Source organism: Cottoperca gobio, chromosome 22 (assembly GCF_900634415.1).
Source record: "Cottoperca gobio chromosome 22, fCotGob3.1, whole genome shotgun sequence".
NCBI lineage: Eukaryota > Metazoa > Chordata > Actinopteri > Perciformes > Bovichtidae > Cottoperca > Cottoperca gobio.
In genome coordinates, this window is record NC_041376.1 from 7,939,835 (window position 1) to 7,966,712 (window position 26,878).

At 40.2% G+C, this 26,878-nt stretch overlaps 1 protein-coding gene across 1 annotated transcript; it reads left to right on the top strand.

The window, feature by feature from the left end:
* Positions 1-1,862: 1,862 nt before the first annotated feature.
* Positions 1,863-26,878, top strand: cnksr1 (connector enhancer of kinase suppressor of Ras 1). Its single transcript, XM_029461075.1, is given in 22 exon segments — positions 1,863-1,930; positions 2,930-3,087; positions 5,157-5,359; positions 5,797-5,881; positions 12,610-12,651; positions 12,775-12,894; positions 14,775-14,834; positions 16,741-16,809; positions 17,012-17,116; positions 18,475-18,584; positions 20,188-20,333; positions 20,956-21,037; positions 21,040-21,169; positions 21,299-21,338; positions 22,204-22,373; positions 22,596-22,669; positions 23,000-23,071; positions 23,456-23,526; positions 23,982-24,052; positions 24,132-24,222; positions 24,458-24,636; positions 24,920-26,878. Coding segments are annotated over 22 exon segments (2,601 nt in total). The 5' UTR covers positions 1,863-1,878; the 3' UTR covers positions 25,391-26,878.

Consider the following 26,878-nt stretch of genomic DNA (forward strand, 5'->3'; position numbering starts at 1 on the left):
TTGTCAGACTAGTGAAGCGATGTCTTACATTCAAGCTCAGTTATTTTCCCTTCAGCAGAGAACATCTCGACTCCGTGTTAGATTAATAGTTATTCAGTGAGAATTCATAATGACCAAAACCCCTTTCCATTATTCAGCATTTTCTCCCATTTGTGTTTCTACTTTGAAACACACTTATCAATGACAGATGGTGAAATGATGTAACGCATACACAATTTTAAACTGCATTTTTTAAACATGTTTCAAGTCAAAACATGTATGTTTTAGGCGACTATAAACTATGAGGCTACTTCACATGAACCATTCTCCTGCAAAGAACAATTTTAGGCCTTTTTGTATGCAGCCCACATTGTCTCTAAATAATTGAAATAAATTGACTTAAAGCATCAATGCCGTGATGGGAACACCGTGCCATTTTGCCGGCTGCCATATATATCTGACTTTTCCCCTTCCTCCGTCCCTTTCTCTTGGTTCAAAGAGAATAACAGCAGGGGGTGCCAGATATCTGAGGGCAGTTCTTTCATGAATACAGCCTTTCTATCAAGTGTTGAACTTTACTTGTAGGGAAACATTCAACCGAAGATTAGTTGGGAACTGTTGTGCAATTTATACTATGGGACAATAACAATAATTCCCCAGTGTGGCTCACGGGATAGATTCATTCACAGAATCCCCTTAAGGGCTAAACTTGATGTCATAAGCATGAATGGAGCAAACACTGCTTCAAAGATGTTGGAAAGTAACATTCGATCAACTACGCAAAGTAGTTGGACAGTGTTGTTATGACTCGCAGTTTCTTTGAAGATTAAAGACATAATATTGAATTTCATGGAGGTTTAATAGGAATGTATAACTCCAAAGTGATTGCTTGGCTTATTCAGCAATGCTTATGGAGGATAAACAACAATGAGTTAAGCAGAAAAGCTGTCTAGGAGATATCATATAATGTACCGTGAATAGCCACAAAACACAATATTAAATAATCTATACATTTAGTCATACACTTTATGTTTGTGTGTGTCATGGGTCAATTATTCATGACTAAATGTCTCCAGTAGCATGCGTTTGATATAAACATTGATACTTTAAATAATTCAGAAAGCAGAAATGTTATTTTCTTAAGTATTAAGACACAGCACAGTTCAAAGGATGACATAGAAAAGATTTCTGGAAAGTTTCCAGGAGAGCAGCCTTACCAGAGGATTAGGTCTGGTCTAGAGAACATGTTATGTATCCTCTTAAGTCTTGTGTCAATTCATGCACTTTAAGGAAAACAATAAAAAGTGGCATAAAAAAATAATTATGTGTGTTTTTCATGTATGGAATCATAATTGTGTTGAGTGTATGTTCCTATGTTCCTATAAATAAATACTGGTTGCAATATAATATAATCAAATGCAATATCAACACAGGGTAAATAGCTAGATACCCCAAAAGTAGCGTTATTACAGGGTTATTGTAGTGGATTACATAATACAGGTGTCGCTGTTATTGTGTCCATCCCTTCCCTCCACACACTGCTGTGGAGTTACCACAGGCCCTGCGCCTTTTCCGTGCGCATGACGTGATTATGCATTAAAGTAAAACTATGAGGGAAGTTATGAAGCCTTAAAGCTGCAGCACCTTTCTATTCCTCCAGGTAAGGAGGGGGGTGTGGGGGTTAGGAGGGAGGGGTCTTTGCTCCTGGTTGAGCCTGACAGTTCCGCACTATTGGCTGACAGCAAGGGGACTCTTACCTTTACCTGTGAGAAGGAGTGCCATTCGTCATCGTCCGACTCCAACTCAGGATCAACTTTTCCTTCTTCCAGCAGTCCATAGAGGTAGAAGTCAGCCAGGACGGCTTGAAACTGAACGAACGACTGCAGCAGGACTCCGAGCATGGAGCCTATAACGTCGTGGAGCGAGGAGAGAGTCGGCGAGTGGCTCCAAGGTGAGGAGCATATTGCCGGTTGCTTTTTTTTGTTTTTTTAACGCCTTGATCGCCTTTGGCTCGGACTGTAAAGTCAGAAATAGAAGCGTCACGCAAATCCTCTTGGAAGTGAAAGGTGGAGGAGGAATGAGGAAGTGGCCTGAGCTGAGAGGGAAGCAGCCACTCAAGAGTGTGGTTCTGATCACTGTCAACAACTCAGGTGGAATTATCAGAAACAGTGGTCATGTGGGCTTTTCTTCTTCTTGGGCTTATTGATTTACGTCTTCTAGCCCAAGGAGTCATATTGAGAGAGTGTGCTGCCCACTACACTGTAAAGCTCATGGATCAACGCTCTCACGCTGTTTCATAGGAAAGCTGTATTATCAGTATTTGTACTAGGTTAGCATTTGTTACCTGTGCTGGAAAGTAACTAAGTACTTTGCTAATGTGAAGATTAAGATTTCATCTGCAAAACACATGATCAGTGTATAAAATGTATTGCATTGTTACAGATTGAAGTATTCAACAGTATATGAAATAGTTAAGATTAGTTCCACTTCGACCAACTACAACGTTAAAGCACCGCATATTAATACATAAATAATAAGGATCTAATAATTTACCACTTACAGGGGCTATTCTGCATAATCATTTCATTTTACTTTTTGATACTGTAAGCTCTTTTGCTAATACTTTTTTTGCTTTTTAATGAGGTAAATTATTAAAATATTATTTCCACCACTGGCTATACATGTAATAACACATTTAAGCCCATCCGTTCTTTTATTTTGAAGTGTTTTTTAACCTAATTGGACAGCATGTGGAGCACAAGTCTATTTCCATGCTTACTTGAGGACACCAGCAGCTACTGATCTTCTGCATATGTTAGTCCATGCTCCCTCTGCATGTCTCTGCCTGTACACACATGTGACCTTATGACTATGTGGAGTTTCCATTTATACTTGTGCGCTGCATGTCGGTAAAGCCCTAAGTGTTTGTGGTTTTGTGTCCTGCTGCCAGGTCTGGATGCCCCCCTGCATCAGTACCCGATCTCAGAGTGGCATCTGTCGGGTCTGGATCTGCTCCAGCTGACCTGTCAGGACCTGGAAAAGTTAGGAGTACATAAGATCGGACACCAGGAGCTCATACTGGAGGCTGTGGAGAAACTCTGCTCTCTGGTGAGGGACAAAGCGTAACTATGTGTGTTTGTGTACAGTATGTGTCCATAGCAGTGCTCTGTGTATCCACGGCTGCTGTTTATGATGTGCAGGTAACTGTGTGAGGAGAGGTGTGCCCTGGATATTTACTTAGCAGTCATCTTTTTGTCTTGCCGTGGTGTCGTGTATGTTCTGATATTTAGAGCACAGAGTGTATTTCTTTTCTGCTATCGCACTGTTTTTAGACCCTGCTCTTGTTTTCACAGTGGAACCAGCAGTTATTGGACAATCTTTTGCAAATCCAGCCAAAATATACAACTGCTCTTATTGCCATAAAAGTCCTGCTTCAAAGTACACTCAGAGCCTTTAGCAACATGCAGCAAGATTGAGTTCATTGCTTCACTTTGCCCTCAATTTGATATCAAAATTCCCCTACTCAAGCATACCATAGTAAACTAGTTAGTTTATTTTTCCAACTGACATCAAAGGATTTATCATGCTTCAACTGCAAACAAAGCAGATTTATAATACAAAGCTTACGCCTGATACTTTACATGCAAATTTCTTGGAAAGTTTATAGTCGGCTAAAAAACACTTCCTCCTCCTCTTTCATTCTCTATCCCGTTTATTTCTGCTGCCTAGTTAACTGTCCTCCCTGTCCAATTTTGAGAGGGAGTTTAAGGACACTTTAATAGTCGTGTTGTTGTGTGTGTGGGAGTGTTGATGTGTTTCCAGAATGGCCTTTGTTTCATTGGAAGGACTAATTGGCCTGGACAGTATCAGGCAAGGCTCCAGCTCTAGTGCTGTAACAGTCTGTGAACATTAGGATTAAGCTCAGGCTGCTTAAAGTGCATGTTTTCGAATCGTTGTAGTAACTGGTTAAAATAATCATTAACAGTTTAAAGCAAAGTCTATATGAATGAGTGTGTGTAAAAAGTCTGCCCGTAGTAAAAGCTTCACATAAGTACACTTGTGCGAAATTGGTAAACGTAAGACAAGATCAGAACACATACACAGATTTCAATCTTGAGCACAGTTTGTATATGTGTGTAGCGCTCTCTTCCCTCTCTGTCTTGATGCTCCGTGAAGTGCTAACACTGTGCTCATTCATAATAACAACCATCAGACGCTCGCATGGAACAGACCAAACATATTCAAGTACATGGTTACATAATTAACAAATACAATGACAGCGAGGCCATGAAAGATTCATGGGCACTCGATGATGGAGGATTGTTCCGGCTGGTTGATGTGTAACAACAAAGGTTCCTGACCGGTACGAACCTCTTGACCAGAAAACTGTGGTGACGGGCGTACGAGAGAGAAGCTCTGTTTACATTATCCCATGCTACAGTTTGATGTGGTGGCTTTGGTTCATTGCTATTGTATTAATATACTGACATGTTGACTTTATGATGACATGATTGGGTAGTTTAATGTGGTACATTTACCTTTAATATATCTGGGTATATTGGCCATTGTCGACAGTGTTGCAGAGAAATTGCTTTGTGGCAATGTTGTATTTTCTTTTTCTTGCTTTAGCAGATATTTGCTTTACCAAAATAGACATTACTGTATGTTTTCTCTTCAGTTTCTCATTAGATTTCACAGAAATTATCACTTAGCTTTCACTCTATAGTAGCAAGGAAAAATAATGGCTAATTCAATATACATTTCAGTCGGTATTACGATTGCTTTCTCCACCTGCTTGCAAAACCCACATTTGTGTTGAAAAGGCTTTCGGGTGAAGTGTTTGTGTTAAAGCATTTTTGGGCAATTTTTGACTTTGTTCAAAAGTGTACAGTAGAGAGGTTGCAGGAGAGGAGATGTTGCAGGAGAGGAGATGTTGCAGGAGAGGAGATGTTGCAGGAGAGGAGATGTCACTATCAGTATCTGAAATGTGTCTTAAACACCCCTGCATTCTGTGAAGTGTTGGAGGAGGGGAATTCATGCATTAAACATCACAGGTTATGTATAACATTGTGGGAGTATTTCAGGAGTGGAATTGACCTTTAACCGGTCACTTGTGTATTTGGTGTGTGTGTGTGTGTGTGTGTGTGTGTGTGTGTGTGTGTGTGTGTGTTCTCCAGACGTACGGTATAGGAGGTGAGAACCTACGCAGTCTGACAGAGAAGCTGCGTGCCGTTTCCCACACCCTCCAGATGGGCATCCAGGGCCGCTGGCGCCTCAACAGCTACGATGGACGCAGCACCACCAAGCTGCCTGCTGTCGTTCTGCAGCTTGTAGTGGAGCTCATCAGCTCTGCCAAAGGACTCTTCTCTTTGCTCAACAGGTTTGTAAAGAGGGAGTTATCTAACCGCTATTTATACAGTACTCGAAATTCTATTTTATTCCGCAGTTATTTTTTACACAGAAAATGTTTTTATGAAAATAGTCGTGGCTGTAGTTCTTGTTGAATGTACAAAGGACGGCTCTGGGTTATGATCATTTACAGGTGTATCCTTTATGTTGGAATGTTTTGGTGTATAAATTAACTTAGCTGTTTACCTGTTGTCGCTTCTTAAGAAACCAGATAACTATTCCTTAAAAGTTTACCCCTCTCTCCTTGATGTCTTTCATATTCTCTTTGTGTTATAAAATCTGTAAAAATGTGTCTTTGTTCCTTTTAGTTACCAGTGTGAAATCAAATCTTTGAACTTGCTTTCAGGAAATCCCCCCCTGTCTCTACCCAGACTTATTTGAAATATAATCCAATTTTTTTTTGACTAGGTATCAGTTTTCCCAGCTAAGTGGATACACCTCCACCAAGAACATATTCAACTACTGCAGAGAGCTGGGAGACATCGTCCACAAGGTTGGTCCATTTATGACTTGAAGCAGTTCAGTGCATACGACTCTTGTGTGACTTATAATTACATGTATACTCTTATAATGTGCCCATCAAATGGCTGCCTTTTGCACCATCATTCTTTTGTTTTATCTCTCTTTTATGCAAACTGTATGGCTGGTTTAGTACACTTTGCGGCACATATGTTCATGACAACATGAGGTGTTTTGTCTTAAGAGGAACAACACATACATATCCATGTTTGTAGTGGTATTGTCATGCAGACTAAACTTCCAAAGAGGAAGTACAACCTTATTTCTTTTTTAAATCAACCCCTAAAAAGCCTGCAAGAGAAACAGAAGCGCCAACATACTCTCTGCGCTTCAGCTTAGCCTGAGTAATGAATTCTTTATCTTTACATTCCTGGAATATTTGGAGGCGGCTGTACCTTGAAGAAGCTTAGGTTGGAAGGATTACCAAAGAGGAGGGCTGGATTTGTGTTTGTGTTTACTCCTTCATGGTAGTATGAAATGTGTGAAAGAAATGGGAGGAGAATCAGTATTCATAACTTGATGAATGTAAAGAGGGGGAAAAGTGTTTACAGGTAGTAGAAGGGACAGGCCTGGATATGTTGTAGTGCCTAGGGGAGGGAGGGAAGGGCAGAGCGGGAAGCAAGGAGGGAGGCAGAGAAAGAAGGAGGAGACTGAAAGAGGGATTGCACCGACTGTTTAAGTGATTTCTGACTCCCGGGGTGAATGTCACTGAATGAACAGCAAAGAGGAACAGGCAGTGAGAGACTATTAACTCCTAAAGGACACTGTAGTGACATTAGAGAGACATAACCTGACAGAAGCAAAGCAGAGAAGAAGACAAGATGAAGATAGAGCAACAGAATGAGAGATAATTAGAGAGAGGTAAGGAGGCAGTCAGAGGTAAGGAGGAGCTGTGTGTGAAAGAGGAGGCTCAGTATTTAGAGCAGTTTATATATAGCCCTCTATAGCCAGCTTTGGACGCCTGCCCAGCACGACAGGTAAAGTTCTCCCCTCTTTGATTGGATAATTCCCGGCAAGGTGACGCTTCTTCTTTAGCTGCTTTTGCACTTTGCTTAAAATGTCTCAAGCCTACATGAATACACACGACTAAGTGTATTTTTTTTTTCTCTTGTTGGTTAAAGTTGAAAATCATTCTGTGTAAACAAATCATTTTGAACGCTGTGTTTTCTTTAAGGGGTTGATAATAATGTGAGAGATCATTCAAACATCATATGAGATCTGTTACAACCGTACAAGGTTTAACCAGGTTCCGCATGTGATGAATGGGAGTTGCGGTCTCTGTGTCGGTGTACAGTAACAGTTACATTATTCTTATGGACCAAAGAGGAAGGAAGGAAGTATGAGTTTCAGAGTGAGTTTGAGCTTGTTGACTCTAATAGGATGTTTTTGTCACTGTGGAGTGAATCAGATTTGGGCCTGACTGTTGTTTTCACTCATTGTTGGCTTGTCTCTTAGTGAGTGATTAGTAAGGTAAAACCCTCACACTGTTGTTGTCAGTCCCTCTCGGAGGTTGATCATCGTTTGGTAATGTCTGGCTTTTGTTTTCTCAATTCCTGTTTTTGAACTTTGTGCGTGCAGGTGTTTTAACGGTAAGAATCATTCTCCTCAAAGTAGTAGAGAAAGCATTTTGTCCAGTGAGTTCAAGCTCATGAAAATGATGTTTTTAGCTTGTCAATCATTGAATAGAAAACCGTTTGACTCATGTTGTGGACTTCCACTGTCTTCACCCTCTGAATGAGCGTACAAGTTTGAAATTAACACAAAATAACACTGGAGATAGGGTCATTTCATATCTATAACAACTGCATAGAAACTGTTTTGGCAGGCGCTGTGTAGTTATTCTTAAAAATAAAACCTTGGCAGGTGAGCTAAAAGGTCAGTTTGAGAAGCACTCACACTTGTTTAACAACAGAAGAGAAAAGTTCATGTCAGTTCAGCATAGTATAGTAGTCATCGTAGCATTATAAAGCTGCAAGTAGACAACTTGTAGCATGTACTGTACAACTGTGTGACATTACATAAGCTCTCTGTGTGTCCCTGTACCATCAGCAACTTGGCATTGGCCATTGCACACATGAACTAGTATGGTCACGGCTTCTTAAAATGTGCTCTTGGCTAATTGAGGTTGGTGTCATATCCCCACCCTTGTGTCGTTTTTGACGTGCTGTCAGGAGGCCGTGTCTTCATCATGACGTCCTTTTCTGGGGAACTGCTTTCACAGAAGCTTTACCACATCCTTCACACCAAAGAAAGGACTCTTATTTTCAGTGCGTGTTCCTCACACCCTCAGGGCGATCATGGTCAGTAGTCAGCTGGTGTTTTTGGGATCCCATAGTTGAGTTGTCATGTCAGAGTTTCACAGTGCGCGCACGCTCAGTCTGCTTAGAACCAGCCGAGCAGCAAGCAAAGTCCAGGAGAGAGAAACAGGGTGAAAACAGAAAGGGCTCTGTGAACTGTGAACTTGGATATGAGAGCTAAATGAATCTTCGAAGCATTGCATTAAGGTATGTGAGGTTAATGGTGAAAAGGAGAACTTTTCTGTCGCAGAATCTAACTTTTGAAAGTGTTTTTAACTAAAGAACCTTCACCTGAAAATATAACTACAATTCATTTTAATGTTTAACTAACATTTGAAAAACTAGAAGCTACTGAGACAACTCTATGATCTATGTTTTAAAGGTGACATGTTGGTTATGTAATGCTTTTCTTTGACCGGAAAGATATCATCATGAGAACAACAAACTAAAAACTGCTCTATTGTTGCTCATTAAGCAATGATCCACATCTCTGCTATTGAAGGACTTGTTTAAAGCTCAGGAAGGAGGAAGTAATATAGATGGGAGAGATTATCAAGGGGACTGTACTAGGAAATTAATCCTACAAATTAAGAAAAAGCCTCACCTATGTGAGCTGTCAGAAGTGTGTAGCTTATTATATATTGTGCTAAAAAAAGAGCACAAGAGAAATCCAATGCTTAGAGGAATAGTAACAGGCAAGCACCAGAACATGGACAGGGTAGTCTGACTTAGAAGGAAAGATAAGGAGCAGATGTAAAAGATATCTAACGTAGTGATGTCTCCCAGTCTTTTTATAGCAAATAGGCTGGTGGCAAACAGGAAATATCCACTGGTGCAAGTTCAAGTATGTAAACATACACCGGAGACAGACGTGACTGGGGCTGGACTTGAAAAGGCTTTTGATTTATAACAAAAAGCAAAGGAAATCTCTTCAATTGTGTCTAATGAACAGTCTGCGTTATTGCATCTTTGTGTGATAGTTTCAGCCTTTATTGTACATGTGTGTCCATGCATGCCTGTGTGCATTCTTGTTGTCCGCTTCTTTCCGAGTGTTACACCCACATAATAGCTTGTCTTTGTTTCCTAGACAACTATAGAGAGAGAACAGCTTTCAGGCACAGAGCGCTGTAAAGTTAGCTCACCTGCCTGATCCAGCCACACCAGCCTTTACTACACAACATAACATAACACTTTCACCTTATCAAGTGAAGGAGATGCATGTTACTTTAAAGTGGAGCAGAAGGGCAAAGTTCTGAATACGTTACACTTGTTATGGCAATGCTGCAAAGCGCTGTTGTCGTTTAATAAGAAGGGGAAAAGCTGAAATATTTCTGTCTCTTCGTTTTCCCAGAATTTCTATAATGATAACATGAATCTTAGTGCAGCACCTTCTGCCATTTATTGATGGTCTGCCGTTGAATTGTGGCTAATATGTAACTACTGTTGCTACAATGAAGTGGAATAAAAGGTCAATTTTTTATGTTTTGTGGTATGAACTTTTGTCCTGTTGTTTGGCCACAGAGTTGCTAAAGAAGGTCCATATAATGACATCTAGATGGTGCTGTAGGAGTTGGTAGTTATTACTCCGTGGTCTTGTTTGTCTCACTAAAAACCCAGAGCTGCATTGGTTTGTGTATTATGTGACCATAGGCCCCTTGTTCTGATGTAGTTGATGAAGAACTGAGTGTTTTATCTCTACAGTGACTGTACTGTCCAATTTAACATTTCATACATCTTGTGCTGCAAAACCTGAGGGTTCCTTCAAGAACAGTGGCAGTTGTTTTCAAGTGAAGTATTTTAGGAAATATCTTATTGAGAGAGAAATTAATTGAAGGGAGTGTGAACACGCTGGAGGCTGTCAGGGACTAAACATGCCCAACTCAAATCTTCATCTTCCTTCCTCTCCTCTTTGCCTCAGCCATGAAACACTTTGACCTAAATACAAGTGTCATATGCTTTGTGAGCATATGTTTCAAGGCAGAAGTATACCTGTCGCCCACCTCACACACATTAATGTGCCATTTCCTGTTAAATAGAAATGCAGAACAGGTTGTGATGTTGTGGGGAAGCCTCACGTGACTACAAATATGTGTGTCTAAAAAACAATGGTGAGATGCTGGAAAGAAAGAGGTGTTACTGTGTGTGGTAGGAGGTGGTAACCAGATTTGAAACTCAGCTACGACTACTCCACTACGAGAGCACACTTAGAACAGGATCTGGCCAAGTCATAAGGTGGTTTCCGTCCTGGGTTTAAACCACAGCAGTTGTACCTGTGTTAACCATTACAAAGATTGCCTTGAAACATGTCCTCATAGGATGAAGCCCACTCACTTTGATGATCCTCTGACTTTTACTGGAGCCCCACCACAAGCTTTACATATGCAGTTAAATGTGTCAACATCTATCGGATGAATGCTATAAACTATTAAAGTTCCCTTCATGATGAAGGTTTGGAAATGTTTAATTGGTCCAATTCTTTGGTGTGTGATCAAATGCCTCAGCTGTACTTTGTGTTTATTGCTAATTAGCAAATGTTAGCATGCTAAAAAAAGTAAGCATTAATTTATTATTAAATACATTATCATTTTCAATGCTGTTTTCTATATGTATGTATATTTAATTATTGCTATTTTATTAATATATTTTTAAATATATTTTTATGTAATTTTTATGTAATTTCCATTATCATTATTATTCTTCTTTTTTTTTTTTTCCTGTACTGGACTATAAGGATTCACTTGTAAATGAGATCTCTATCTTAATGTGACTTCCTGATTACAAGTAGTATATTTAACAGACTAGATGAAGATGCTATCTAATGCAAACATTATATCTGCTAAACATCAGCATGTTAGCAATCGTCATAGTGAGCATGTTAGCATGTTGACGTTAGCATTTAGGTCAAGGCAGGACTGTGACTTAGCGTAGCCTCACAGAGCTGCTAGCATGGTTGCAGACTGTTTCATAATTATTTCTTGTGATTGCTTTAGTTTCTTATGGCATTATGTGTCCCAAACTCTTCTTAGTAGCTAAACTGAACCCTAAATCCTTTTTCAGATGCATTTACCCAGGTCTGTTTGCATCAATAATATGTTTTTGGTAACATTAGCAGCTTGCTCTTTGGAAGATTTACAGCTTCCACTTCTCAGTATTTCACTCCTTATTTTTATACTGTAAGAATGATGTTCTATTTTAAATATCTGTCCTCATTTAGTAACTGTAGCACACTGCCAAGGGCAGACTACTTTGCTCATGTAGAGATCAAGATAAAGATCAGAACATCTTTATGTGTTTATACTAGGGCTGTCAAGCGATTTAAAAAAATGTATCTAATTAATTACAAGCTTTGTGATTAATTCATCGCGTTTAATCGCATATATCAATATTTGCAGTGAGAGCTCCGTCGGGGGGGCAAAAGTCAGCGCGACTAAATCTGCGTTAATATTTTTGTCGCGTTATTTTTTCTGTGATTAATTAATCGAAAAGTACGCGTTAATTCGACAGCCCTAGTTTATACACAACTTTTAAAGGTTTGTTGTGGTGTAAATCAATATATCGCAGGTCCTGCACCTCTCAAGTATCCATATTCAAATGCAAAACAAAACAAACACCAAGCAGAGAGTTGAACTGACCAACAGTCATGACATCATCCTCTCCGAGTCGTACCCCTCCCAGCAGCGTCTTTGTCCCAGCCTTTAATTAGCCCAGAAATCCAACCGTGTTCACTGTTGATCCCTTGTTACATTTCACAGGGATTAGTTTCCCCTTACAATCCTTTATGTAACTCATCACATCATCAGACCTTGTAAATTAGCTTAGGCAGTAATGGTATGTGGCATTAGCCTATTCAATGAATAGGCTATTCTATGCTGTGTAAACATCTACCCTCTTCTCTTTTAACCTTTCCTCATCCTCCTTCATTCAAAGCCTCCCCCTAGTTTCCCAGGCCAAGTCATAGCAATGCATGTAGGAGCCTTGTCAACACAGGTTGAGCAGTTTAGTTTCACTGATTCTAGTGATATACACGCATGTGTGCTTATGCAGATTAGTGTGAGCCCTCTGGTAATGTGGCCATTACTCTCCACAAAATCAATTGCCCACTTCCTACTGCAAATATCATAGAATACGTGTTATATTTTATGTGGTTTTCTTTTAATTTTAATTTATACAAGAACATTGCTGGGATAAAAGCCAGTTAAATACCAGTAAAGGTCTGGAGGGATGCCTCTCTTCCCTCTGGATACTTTTTAGCCTTTCACTTCCTGACTCAATCTGTGAAGTGGAAATAGGCCATGAGTTTTGAGTCAGATTGTCCCATTTCCACAAATCAATGACAGCAGCTGTGGGTCATTTTGGTACAGTTTTTACATGAAACTCATGCCATGTTGTTTCATTCATCCAACAGGATACCACTGTCTTTGAAAAGGAAAAGGACATCATATCTGTAGTAAGTATTTGTATATGTTTGCCTACTTCACTATCTATAAGTCATTTCACTTTCCTTTTATTTTGTGAAAGGTTTAATTGAAATATTCTTGATAATAAATGGTGTTTTGTTTTCGTTCTCTAGTGCCGTCAGTTGGTGTCTGTGTGTGATGAGATCCTGAATTCCAGCCCTGAGACACTTCTTACCCACACTGCTCAGCTTGAGAGTGTCGACCTAGTGCCCGTGTCACCTGGTGATCAGCTGGTAAAAGCTTCTTGCTCTAAATAACCAACCTTTTGTCTTTATTAAATGTGGAACGAATGAAAAGTCTCTTTTTATGCTGTGCCGAAGCTAATTCTATTTACTAGGCTATATTGAATGCTAAAACTTTTACTGTGCTCAGTGTAGTTCATTAAAAAAAGATTTCGGGGGCAACTTTTGGCTCCACTGTATAGCACAAAAAAAAATGAGTGCATTATGTGGCAGGTATAGTGTGAACAACAGCGTTGGTTGTATGAGTTTGTGTTCAAATAATGCCTAAATATAAGCATATAACATTTCTTTCCAAGATCTTTTCAATTCATGCCCTTCGATCACAGTTTTTGGTCACCTCTGGATGTTTGTTTTTTCTTCGTCTCATCTGTGCAGCAACTATCCATCTATTTATTACCAAATCCTGTCACCATTTTATTGCTTCATGCATTTCTCATATAACTGGGTCTTATTTTCTCTCACTCTCTCTGTCATTTTCAGTATTCATTTTCTGCCTTCATCTCTGCCTGAAGTTTTCCATCATCATTTGGTTCCACTCATCTTCCTCCTCTTTCATCTAACTCAAGGTTCTCCCTTTACCCTGCTCTTCCCTGCCTCTTCTCTTCTCTTAATGCATTAGCCTTCAGTCAGCACAACAATTACAGCTCTCCTCTCTGCCAGTTATCTGCATAATCTAGCGTGCTTTTCGTTTATTTTTAACTATGCATTTGTCCAATTTCCTTCCTCTTCGTGTCCAGCCCATTAGGAAAAAAATCCCCCATGTTAGATGATAATAGTGGTTCAATTTCCTCGCGCTCGCTCGTTCGATTGGCCTTCCTAATCGAGTGTTGTCTTAAAAGCAGATTTTCCAGCTGCACTTCATCCCCTCTGATGCTGTAGTGAAGCCTACATTTTGTTTGTGTCCATGGTCACATAATTGCGTGTGTCTCTGGGTGGCTGCAGGTGTGCGGAAGGAGCAGCTTGTAGTGTAACAGTTGGTTGCACTTCTAACAGTGGAAAAGGATCATTTTAACAAATGTGCTCAACAACTGGCAATCAAACGTGATCGTCCTCGGCTGACCGAGAGTTATTGATTTGAGCACATCAGAGATAACGAGGCCTGCCCTCTAAATGTTTGAAAGTGATGGAATCTAACGACAGAAAGAAAAGAGAAGTAAGAGGCCTGAAGAATTACAATTCACTGTGCGTACGAAACATGACTTACACCTGCTCCATTCATAAAGTAAATGTGAATCTAAAAGTAAAAGCTTGCTTGTACGCAGCTATTAGGACATTTTAAGTGTTTATTCATTGAGAGTATATATTTCATATTGTTACTACTGTATTTTACGTCAAATTGTCTTTTATTATCTGTGTACACAGCGGTCTTTAAGCCATTTATAAATGTTTATATACTGCCTATAAATGCTAAATAGGGGGGGTTATGTTGAAGCACAGGGTTAACGGTGTGTAAGATGCTATAAGTATAACCTGAAAGGACCTGGATATGTTGAAGGCTATATGAGTGATGTGAGGAAATCGTTTTTTTAGACTCTGTTTGTTTTGAGTTTGAATCCATTCATGTTTCTGTTGCCATGTGATACATATTGATTATGTGATCGAGGCTTTCTGGGATGTGATTAGTTGGCTCTCTGCACATCCATTGTAACTCAAAATAATCAATCAATCGAGGCTGGCTGATGGGTAATTACAGGCTGAACCATCAATACATCTGGAGACAGACATCGATATCTCCACAGACTCCATCAGTGATGACAGTAACACGCAATGTTCATGTGTCCATTATGGTGAATCATTTGACTTAAAATTCTGTTTTGCAAAGTTGCTAGTTGCTCTGAAATGTATCTTTCTGTTTCTCTTTTTTTTTTTAGGGGATTGAGATAACGTCCACCAGCTCCAGTAACCACTACGTGACCGGAACTGCTGCCGAGGTCAGACTCTCTCGTTTTACTTTCATGTTGACTCAGCGCACAAATCCACACACGGGGTTAACCATCTCTGTGCTCTTAAGCAATCCTCTGAAGAGCAGCGTGTCTCAAACTTCTGCTACTCCTAAACTCCAGACCAAAAAGGTTGACTTCAACTATAGTTGCGTGTGTCCTGTGAAAAAGAGCTTGGTGTTACGTCCCACACTGTTTCATTTCTGAACCGGTTCTGAAATGCGGCGACATGTCAGAGTGGCTCAGATTTCTGCAGGAGATAACACTTGTAATACTCGTCTCCACTTCTACTTTTGGAAGATGTAGATATAGCTATAGCACTTGTCCGTCTGGGTCTCTCATCTTTAAGAAACTGGAAGCATATTTTCAGTTGTGAAGAGCAAAAATAACGAAGAAGAATGATCAGTTCAACTCTGTTCTATGTTTCTGACAAAAACAAAATGTGTGTTTTCTTTTGGAATCAGTGTACAATGATGTCTTTTTTCTACTATAAATTCTGCTATGCATACTTGAAGTATAACAAATTTTCACTTAGAAGCATTAGCTCTGGAAGCAGAAATCCCCTAAAGTACACATTATTTTTAGCTGTTGGCTTATCTTTCTTTGCCTCTGAGACCTCATGCTGCAAATACTTGGCATTTATAAATATATTTTATGGCTGCTTGTCTTCAAATGCTGTTTACTGCAAACTGCATGTAAACAAGGAAACCTCTTGCAGTACATGACGCATAATGGGTTATAATAGTAATAGTTGCAAATGTCGCGTTCCATGTTTTATATTTATAATCAACAAGGTGTTCGTCCTTTTTACTCTTCGTAAGGTTACAGCTGGAGATAAAGTACACCTTCTTTTCCTTTGTATCATCTGTTTATATGCCACATGTCGAACACACTAGTTACTTCTGAATATTTTAATTGTCACACTTATCATTAAACTGGATAAAAAACATATGTAAATCTGCATAAAAGCTTCTCTGGAGAAATGAAATGATCCCAAAGATGGTGCAGCAATACATGATGTTTCTGAGAGAGCTGAAAACCAGCTAAAGGGAGCTTGTAAAAGAAACTCCGGAGCGATACAAAGATGGAGCAGTGTTTGTCAGAATAAGCTGGGCTTGTAAAAATGAGTGCGAGGGCAGCTCTCCTGTGGGACAGAACGATGGAGATGCTATTTTTTCCATGATGTCAACAGCAAAGTACCCTCGACTCCCCTGCTACAGCAGTTACATCAGCACGGCTCACTGCTGAGAACAGTCGTGACCAGCGGCCACAAACACACACACACACACACACAGTACAGCCCGCGTGCATGATCTTTGCATTGCGAGAAAGTACCCATATAATTATAAAATCAACCTGGTACTAACACAGTAATTCCGTACAGTAAGAGTTTTTATTATTCATTTGTATTTTGTCGTACCATGGTAGCTATTCCTTTTAACACTTGTAGTTGTATTCGATAATTGTTGCCAATGCTGCATTTTAGAAATATTTTTGATGATTTGTTTGATTTGTCAGGTATTTCATTCACTAGATATAGATCTATTTTCCAGAGCATTAACTTTATTCATTATGATTAAATGCCAGATCATAGAAATAGCTATTTACAGTTCTTTTTAGTTTTTGGAAATGTTACACAAATAATATATGTCAAAATTGCTTTCATATACAGTTAAAAGGAGTTGATCAACAAGCCCTCATACTTACCAAAAAATAGTGTTCTACATCCACAAAACATGTCAAAGTGAACAGCGCAGTACTCGACAAAAACATTCATTGTAAGTCACAATATATAAAAGCATTATTGTCACAAACTAAAAAACTAAAATATGATTGCAGAAGGTTACACTAAACAAAATTTAGCCTTATTTCTTTTTTTGTGTCTCTCCTTTTCCAGTCCTCAGATGATGCCTATTTGAAGATCTTGGCTGGTGATGAAGTGATTCAAGTCAACGACCAGATAGTGGTGAGTGTTACAGTATATACAGAATGTCTACACAGGCCTGCATAGCCTATATGTTGCACTGCTGCATTGCGCTGTATACTGTTATGTGTGGCTAAGTCTTATCTCCAGAGTGACTGAGACAACCCTCAGTACATTTTCTCTTCCTTCCTTGTCTGAAACAATAACCTTCAAAGTGTAATAATGGTGTGTGTTGCTGCATCAGGTGGGCTGGAGCAGAGCTAAGCTTGTGAAGAAGCTGCGAGAGAATCCCAACGGAGTGACTCTGGTCCTGAAGAAGATTCCTGGATCAGTGCGACGCAGAAACCCAGTCCGGCTCTCCTCCACACAGGTCAGGGATCATTAAAAATATATTATACATATATACTGTACCTTATTGATTTATAAAGGCAACTGTGGGCAGTTGTAGTACAACCCAGGACATTTGATATGGATGTATTAAGGGTCCCCAGAGGATGACGAAGGATGACGAAGGATGAAAATTGCTTTAGAGATTTCTGGTCCCAATAGTAACATTTGCACACAAGAAATATCAAAATCTCGTGTGCAGAATACCACGTTCGCAAGAAGATGTACTTCAAAGTTGTTTTAATTTTGCACACACAATATAAATATATATATATATATATATATATATATATATATATATATATAAAAAACGTTTGCTTAACTCCAACACTTTTAGAATATCTTAATTTGATTTATTTTTTGATTCAGTGAAACAAGACATGTAAGACATAACTTAACACATTGGGTGACAGGAATATCCTAATATTTAGTACACATCATTACATCATTTGCTATCACACACAGTATCTTCACCAACAACCCAATTTTGACAGAACATGAAGAACAACTGTGCATATCATAACTTTGTACCATGATGCACAATTACTCACGATGGGCCCACGCAGGGACTTCAACATTTCTCAGGAAAGGCATTCTTCTTGTTACTCCTACTTCGCCTCAGAAGCTTGTGGGCTGGAAAACTTCATGTGGAAATTGTGCATTAGTTTGTGAATCCATTATAAAAATTAAAAAAGACAACAGCGTTATGTTGCACACATGCAATTCATATGTCCTACCATTTAGTTTCCATTTGGGATAATTACAGTCAGGTGTGAAACATGCTTCAGAAATAATATTTACACAGTTTATGTCAGGGGAACCTGGAGCTCATTACGACTATCCCCTCTTTGATTTCCGTTTTGACATCTTTTGGGATCCGTTTACATAAACACTTACTCTCAGTAGTCACTATGGCGACTGTTGTTCGCCTTACACACTGAATTTCATGCTGAATCTGAGACACACACTCCGTGCATCTCACACCCCCTTGTGACTATTACCATGTTAATCTCAGATCGAGCTGCAGCCGTAGGGTGAGAAAACACACATAAGGCGATGTGAATCAGCTCCTTATTGCCCTCGCTAGATGCCCTGCTTTTAGCGAGAGTTTTGCAGACTGTGTGTGTGTGTGTGTTTGTGTGTTCGTCTGTGTTGTTTTCTCATCTCCCTAGCCACAGAGTGAGCGGATGGAGACCTGAGGAGAAAGCTGCTATTACAATCCACATGACATCCGCCTCCCTACCCTCCGCTAACCCCTAAATACACACACAGTTTAGTGTGCACACTCACACATTTGTCTCTCTGCTGATTTCTTTTCAGAAGGAGGAAGAGGAGAAAGAAGAAAGGTCAGAGGGGGAAGAGGAAGAGGAGAATCCGAGGCACTCCATATTTGAGAGGGTAGCAGCTTCTGTCAGGTCCCTGTCTTTTAGGTGAGAGCATAAATGAACATCTCCTTTTATTAATTAGCTATTTCTTTCTTCTGGGTGACATTGTGGACAATAGTGGATTTTAATTTTATGAACCTTCACTTCCCGAGAAGTTAGCTTCATCTTAAATTAGCTGTTTGAATATATGTTGTGCACAGGCATACAGGTAAACTGATTCCTGCTAACGGTTTGCACTGACCAACAGGTGGCAGAAATGTGCCAAGAAATGTAGCAATGCACCTACAAAATGGAGGAAATAAGAAGACTGCTAGCAAACAATCTGTGTAAACAATATATTTCAAACAGTTACAACCTTTACTTGACATGTAGGGGAACACAGGGAGTAACGTAACATGTTTACCCAAAACATTTGCAAAAAGTGTCTGCAGATGCCCTGAGGGTGTAACAATGAATGACAATGATTAACAGGACAATGATTAACAAACTAGCTAACGTTGCAGAAATGCAAGCAAATAAGGCACCAGGGTCTCCAAGTCCAAAATATTAAGCAAAACGCTCATACTAACTAGAAAATAAAAACTCACTTTGTCTAAAGAATCAAACAAAAAGACTAAGGTCCCTTACAGATCACAAAACAGGAGACAAAGGGGAAGCAAAATAAATGGCAGTAAACCCATGCATTGCTTCCTTAAAGGTACTATTGAACAAGGCACTCCTTCCTGCCGCTCCTTCAACTAGTCAGCAAAGACAAAGGATTCAAATGTTAAATATAGCTGTATCAAGGCACCATCAAAAACACAGCGTCTGACCAACAACAGCAGCACAAGCAAAGAGGCCTGGAACTCTGGTTCTGGTGGTTTATATACAGCTCCACTGACGATCGAATGAAGTTCAGTTGTGGGTGATCCAGGCACTCGGTGAGGGGCGAGGCAGACGGGAAATACACTGAGAGAGACAGAAAAGAAGCCAGAGCAAAGTCAGTGGACGTAACACCATACATGACCAGATTATGCTGAATGAAAAGTGAATGAAACGATTCCTTAGAAACCAAACATCTCGCCGTACCCGTGTCTCTCCCCCGAGAGTTAGAAGTGTGATAACTCCACGTCTCAGCGCAGGTTGGACATTAGTTCGGTTCACTAAAATACCAAGGATTTACTCAATAGAGCTGAACTTACCACGAACCCTTTTGACCTCATTAATCTGCCAGGACCTGGTAGGTTTGCGATGAGGTCACACCCTCAACCCACGGCTGACTGGAAATGAGAGAATGGCAAAAGATGAGCAGATAGATGAATAGATGAAGGGAGGTTTGAAGAGATGACGAAAGACACAAACAAGGGGGAGAAAATAAGAAAAATGGCAGAAGGGAGTAAAAAGAGCGATGGAGAGGCAAAAAGGAAGACAGTGAGAGCTGATGGAGAGCAGACGTACTCAGACAAATGGAGGGAGTAGGCGGGGATGGTGCATGAAGGTTGTATATAATCCTGTCACATGCTGATACACTATAACTTCTGTCTAAGGAAAGAAAAACAAGAGCAACTTTAGACTACTGATATACAGTATGAAGTCATATTTCACGACAATCTGTTGAATCTCAGAAGCGCCTGAATGCACCATCACTTCTCTGTGTGTTCCACTGCAGGAAAGCAATTCATGGGCCAGAGGTACATCAGCAGCCTATGGGCCAGGAGGAATTAGGGTTTTCCTCTGACAGTCAGCTGGAGAGGGGTCTGAATCTCACTTCATACCAAAGCCAACAGGGGGGGCTGTCACCACAGTCAGCCTCAGGTAAGAAACACGGAGGGGAGCTCGGCTCGGCCTTCGGCAAGAGAGCGTCTTGTTTCAGTTGCTGAAGTAGGATATTATATGGAACATAACGCAGAGAGGGCTTTTCAGAGACAGGTGTTCTTTGGTAAAGAGATATGAAAGAATAACTACAGATTAAGCCCTCATAATATATCAAAACATGCTAAATAATCCATTATACACCATCTGCAGGTAAGCCTTAATTACATTTGCGCCAATAAGGCAATTTGAAATAGACATATTGGTCTGAGACCTTGTATCTTGAGTGTTTTTAGGTGGGAGTCTTTAGGTGATGTTGCAGTGACATTAAAAGGATTTCAAACTGTGACCTCACATGAATGAGCACCAACAAAACACTAACTTCTCCCTAAATGGAAAACCAGCGAGAGTAATTGTTAGTGCGATGGATGGACTAGCACTTGTACAGTCCACACGGACGAGATTGTTTTGCCTGGATTCATAAGTCTTTTGTGTAAAGGAGTATTAAATGTAGATCATTGACTGCTGACACAAATTCAATATGAATTATGATGGTTTGTTGAATAGTTTTGCTGTCACTTGACTGTCAACACAATTGCTAGAATTGAGATTTTGTGTTTCTCAGGGGAGTTTGAGAGTTTGGAAAGTTTGAGGCTCTCCCCAAGACTAAGACGAGACCAGTCCCCGTCACCCAGGAGTCCTTCTCCTTCCTATCTCCCTTTGGGTCAACCGGAATCAGAAGTCCTTCTCCCTTTGGCTCAATCAGAAGTCCTTCACCTCAGGGAGTTGACCAGGAAACGTCCAGCATTAGTTCCTGCCCTGAAATGGTGGGACACACGGTAAGAGGGAAAGAAAGGAAGACATGCAAACATTAACTGCCAGGCATTCAAAACATTTTTGAACCCCAACTGTTGATGTTTAAACTGCATTTGAATTAAATACAGAATAATCTCGGTTTCTCTTTTCAGGGCAATAAGGACACAAACAGGAGCACTACAAAAGGTAAAAGTTTAAGCTGTAATACTATATGATTAAAAGCCAAAAAAAGTCAAATTCAACACCAAAACCAGATTGCACTGAATTGAAGACTTGAAAGAGGATCATGCCAATGCAAAGCTAAACAACAGCAAACATAGCCGTCGTTTAAGAGCAGGATAGAGAGTAAACAGGTGAAATGTTTCTGGAAAATGTTTGCTCGGGATTAACAGATCTATCTGTTGGACTTGTATCTAATTACAAATAGACATTTATATGCCATGTAGGTTTTCACCTACAAGGAATTTGCTTTGGTTTAGTTGGTGCATAAGAACAGAAAGTGGTGCATAAGTAAAAGTACTGATCGTCAAAAATGTAAAGAATTAACAATATATACAAGATATAGACAGTAGAGACAATGTACAACATACAATATAAGGATGTAATGCCAGGCTAGGAAGAAACGAGAGGAATATGCAAGTTGGAGTCCTCTTTTCTTTTATAGTTATTTAAAACTGTTTAGGATGCATATTGTTTATTAAAAAAAAAGGATAATGGAAAGAGTACCAAGACACGCCGTTCATTTGTTGCTTCTAGTAGCTCTCTGTAAACACTATTTCTTCATAGTTGATGTTCTTTTCCTGCTCTTCTTCTTCTTCTTCTTCTTCTTCTTCTTCTTCTTCTTCTTCTTCTTCTTCTTCTTCTTCTCTCCTTCTTCTTCTTCTTCTCTTCTTCTTCTTCTTCTTCTTCTTCTTCTTCTTCTTCTTCTTCTTCTCTCTTCTTCTCCTCCTCCTCCTTCTTCTCCTCCTCCTCCTCCTCCTCTTCCTCCTTCTTCTCCTCCTCCTCCTCCTCCTTCTTCTCCTCCTTCTTCTTCTTCCTATCCTTTCTACCTTCTCAGGAACGGCTATGAGTCGGCGCCGTGTGTCCTGCCGCGAGCTGGGCCGACCCGACTGCGACGGCTGGCTGTGGAAGAAGAGAAAGGAGAGCAGCGTCTTCCTCTCCCAGAAGTGGCAGCGCTTCTGGTTCATCCTCAAGGGGCCTTCCCTTTACTGGTACACCAGCCAACAGGTGGGAATAAAACTACGAGAACAGTTCATCTCTACAGAACCATATAAATGAAATAGTACCATAGAAACACACAGCCTCAAAGATCATTTCAATACGGTTGTTTTAGTATTTTATTGTATTATGATTGAGTCAATTGGATAGACTATTTAAATATTAATGTTGCTTCTTTTTCTTTAGCCAGTCTTACATGTATGTCTTTGTTGAATTGTGTGTTTCCTTCAGGATGAGAAGGCAGAAGGTCTTGTCAATATAGCCAGCTACAACATAGAGAGTGCTGGAGAGCACAAGAGAAAGTAGTAAGTATGAACTCAGTGATGGATCATATTAACAGGCTTTTTATCCAGGAGTACGTTAAGATCTATACTTGATATTATGAAAGATACAGGGCGGTTATCAAAAGTACTTGAATCTTTTTGACGTCACTGTGTTGGTAGAAACAGAACCTTTAGTGTCCCTCTGCATAATGAATGATCTGTTTTAGCTGTATCCAACCATCTGTACGTCATGCAGGAAACTGCTCAATTAAACCTATCGTCTCTATTTTTAAGAAAAAGCACTTGTTGTATCTGAATCTGAATTCATGGACATCTCTGTGCCCCCCTCTCTCTGCTCTCTCTCCCCATAAGTGTGTTCAAAATGTGCCACCTGCGATTTCAGAACTTCTTCTTTGCTGCTGATAATGTCAGCGACATGGGCAAGTAAGTTGGATCGATTACAAACTAAGACCTGGTCTATCTTCTTTATCTTTTCATTTGCATTTGCATTGTTAAACTGTCATGGCAGTATAATAAATGTAGCCTCCAGTACCACATATCTTATGTAAATGCTTTAAAATGCAAATGCAAAATATAATGTCTCGTTCATTTAGAGGCGTTAGACGATATTCTGAGCTGCTGGTCTGCACTGCCCCCTACTGTTGCACAGTGACAGTTACAGGATCTTGTTTTTGTTCTGTGTGAAGTAACGATCCCTTGTGTTGAAATGTAAAGCTGTGGAGCCTAATCCTAAACATCCCTGTAACAGACATTGTATTTGCTTTGTCTGTGTTGATATAGCTCAATATTTATTTCTTTGATCTCCAGGTGGCTCAACTATCTGATCGCAGCCATACAGAAGCATAAGAAGTTCCACACGGGCCCAGATAGTGAAGAAGGTAGGGGAAGCATTCATTTGTTAACCTGTATTTTTACTTATCACTAATAGTTATGCACATACATATGCAGTTAGTGGTTTCACTCACCCAAAATGTCTTGCAATACCTTTGGTGAATATATAATATATTTCCTATGACTTGGGATTTTGAGTTTCATAAACAGAACTGCTGCGTTCTGTCCTGGCGCTGGATTGCCGTGTTTCCACATCAGGACACCTCACTCATAAATGATTAAAATCATCTATTTTTTTAAACGTTGTAGTCTTAACATAGGACGAAGCATAATTACTGTTGCTATGGTTGCCTGCAGTTTATTATGTGACTTTTATTGTGACAGTTAAAAATGATCAGAAAAGTTGGAATGTGCTGCACGTTTTTATATGAATACCAGACGTTTTAATATATATATGACGTGTTGTATCAGTCATTTCACACCTGTGTTTGTTTGTTAACAGAATGTTACAGCGAGACTGAGTCAGAAACCGAGACGTCACCTTCACCCCGCAGAAGAGTCAAGGTCGGTACAGTTATTACATGCATAAACACACAACACGCAACATTTGGACTACCCTTTTAATTACTTTGTGTCTCATCGTGTTCCTCAGAAAGTGCAGTCCCACACCCTGCCTCGCCCAAAGGGGAAGACGAACAAGGTGCCATTAACAAGTCTTGTGACAGGGGGCAGCAAAGGAGCAGGTATGTTTATGCCTCAGCTCTTTTTGCTCTTTCTTATTTTCTCTCTCGATGACTGATTTCTTTAATCTGTGAAAACTCATCTCTCTAATCATGACATGTTTTCTTGACTTTACCCTCTGCATATACATACATACATACTACAAACCCCACGGCTCCTTTTTTTGTATTTAATTCCATCCATCACTTCTCTCCCTCCATCTTTCCCTCTCTGTGTCTTCATCCCTGTGAGAAGGAGGACCAGTGGATGAGATGGGAATGATGTTAAACAACATAAAGGAAGGAGGGGTCTCTCTGATCGGCCACGAGCAGCCGTCCACACACGACCACTTCAGGAAATCGTTCATTAGACGCAACAAGAACCCCATCATCAATGAGAAGGCTCACACGCTCCGGGCCCTTCAGAGCACTCTTAAGGTGAGCAGAAAAGTCATCCAACACGTTGCTCAGATTACACTTCAAATGCTAGCCATATAGACGGCATACTGACACAGGTCAAACACTCTCACTCTGCTTAATTTACTGACAATAATACAATACAGATAAAGATTCATTTTATTTTGACTGGAGGATAAGGACATGATAATGAATCTAATAACTGTCTTGTACAGCAAGTTTGTTGTCCTGAGACAGTCAGAATCAGGAAGTTTCATATTTCAGTGCATCTGCATGGTCACTGAAACCCCTTTTCACTCCGCAGGCCAAAGAGGTGGAGCTGTTGCACATCGACAAGATCTTAGAGGACCCGGATCTGTCAGCTTCAAAGTATCGTCAGTGGAAGGAGCACAACGAGGAACTAGTTAAAGAAATCGAGAGGCTGGCCGCACTCAAGGCCACCGACGGAGCGGACGGCACCAAAGGAGCGGACAGCACCAAAGGAGCGGACGGCGCAGAAGTGCAGGACACGCCCACTGAGGAGGTTGCCTCGGAAACCGTCGCTATGGAAACAGCCTCCTCGGAGATAGAAGGCGCGTACAGACTGAGCCTCAGCGACGGGGAGCAGCTAGTGGACGCGGAGCCGTCTGATGTTCTCCTGGAGATCCCACAGGGCTGTGCGAGCTCCAGTCCAGTGTTAGAACTTTCTCTGGGATCGCTGCAGGATTCAATAAATGAAAAGCTGAGTGAAATGGCGGAGAGCGGAGAAGCCGCGGAGAACTACTTCTACATTTAGGAGCACACTGGAGAAGTCACGTCACTGCAAAGTGGCTCCGTTTACTAGAACCAGACAAATGAACGACGTTTTCCATGGAGCAGTGTGAGAGAGATATCACCGTGCCCTCTGCTGACGTTAAAATTAGTCAGAATTGCCATTAAATCAGCACTTTAATCAAGTATGTCGGTGAAAGGCTTCAGTGCAGATTTAGACTTGCTCACAACAAACACATATGACAAGTTTACAACAGAGAAAAGAACAATTTGCCAAGTGTCGACCTGAGCTCCGTCTGTATTTATGTGACGCTAAGGCAGATGATGATCTAATGATAGAAAGTAGAAATTCTTAGAATTCTTTCTAATTTGTAATATAAGTGACGCCTTTTGTAATGTGATATGTATATACAGTTTTACTAAAAAAAAAGATACTGTATACATTTGTTTATTGACAGTACCTTAATAAAAGGTATACATTTGAAACATTTTGCACAGAGATGTTGCTTCTGAAACACTGTTATAGCCCCTTGTTGGTCAAGGTGATGTTATTTTAAAGCCTTCTTGCCCCCGTGGAGAACACTGTGCACTTCACCACATAAATGGACGTACAGTATGAAGCATATAGTTGAGCTGTATGACAGCTCTGGGTCGGTGTTCCTTATTGCCCAATGCTGCTATGAATGCAGCAAGACAAGTGAAGACTTCTCAATCGCTGAGATATCGTTTCACTGTAACATCGATCAGCTTAATAAAAAGGGAGCGTGATGATCACTGAAATGTGTTGCGAAGTTCCTGCTGTGGTTAGAGATCAGGATAACTGAATGGGAAATGACTGACAAATCTTGATAAAGCAGATATCACATTTTTTTTTCTGCATTTGTGTGTTTGTCTTTATGTGTATGTGATTCAGTGTGAGACGCAGAGGATTATAAAATGCCTTTTATATGTGTTTGTCCATGTTTGTCTTTTGTGCATGAATATCAGCAGCACTTGGGGTTTTGCATCTTGCTCTTTGTGTGATTCCTCTGCAAGCACTTCAATAACTTCAATGAAAATATATAGATTTTAGACTTTTCACACTTGTTGCAGTCTTATGTTAAAATCATGTCAATTCAATTTTTCCCTCACTCAATTCCCCCGATAACGACAATGTGAACATAGGATTTTAGATTTTTTTTGCAAATGTATTTACAAGAAAAACTGAAATATCACATAAGTATTATGTATCTTAGTCCAGGAAGAGTCTGTTTGCTCCAAATGTCTTCCATCTAAGAATTATGGAGGCCATTGTGCCTTCTGCAATACTTCAATACAACAGAAGACTTTTTCTAGCTTTGCCCAGAGCTGTGCCAGGATACAATCCTGTCTCTGAGTGTGGCCGGTAGATCCTTCTATCTCATGGCTTAGTTGTTGCACTGATATGAATCTTCAGCTGTGAGACCTACAGATAGGTGTGTTGGACTTTCCAAATCACATGGCAGTGGACTCCTATCAAGTAGAAACATCTCAA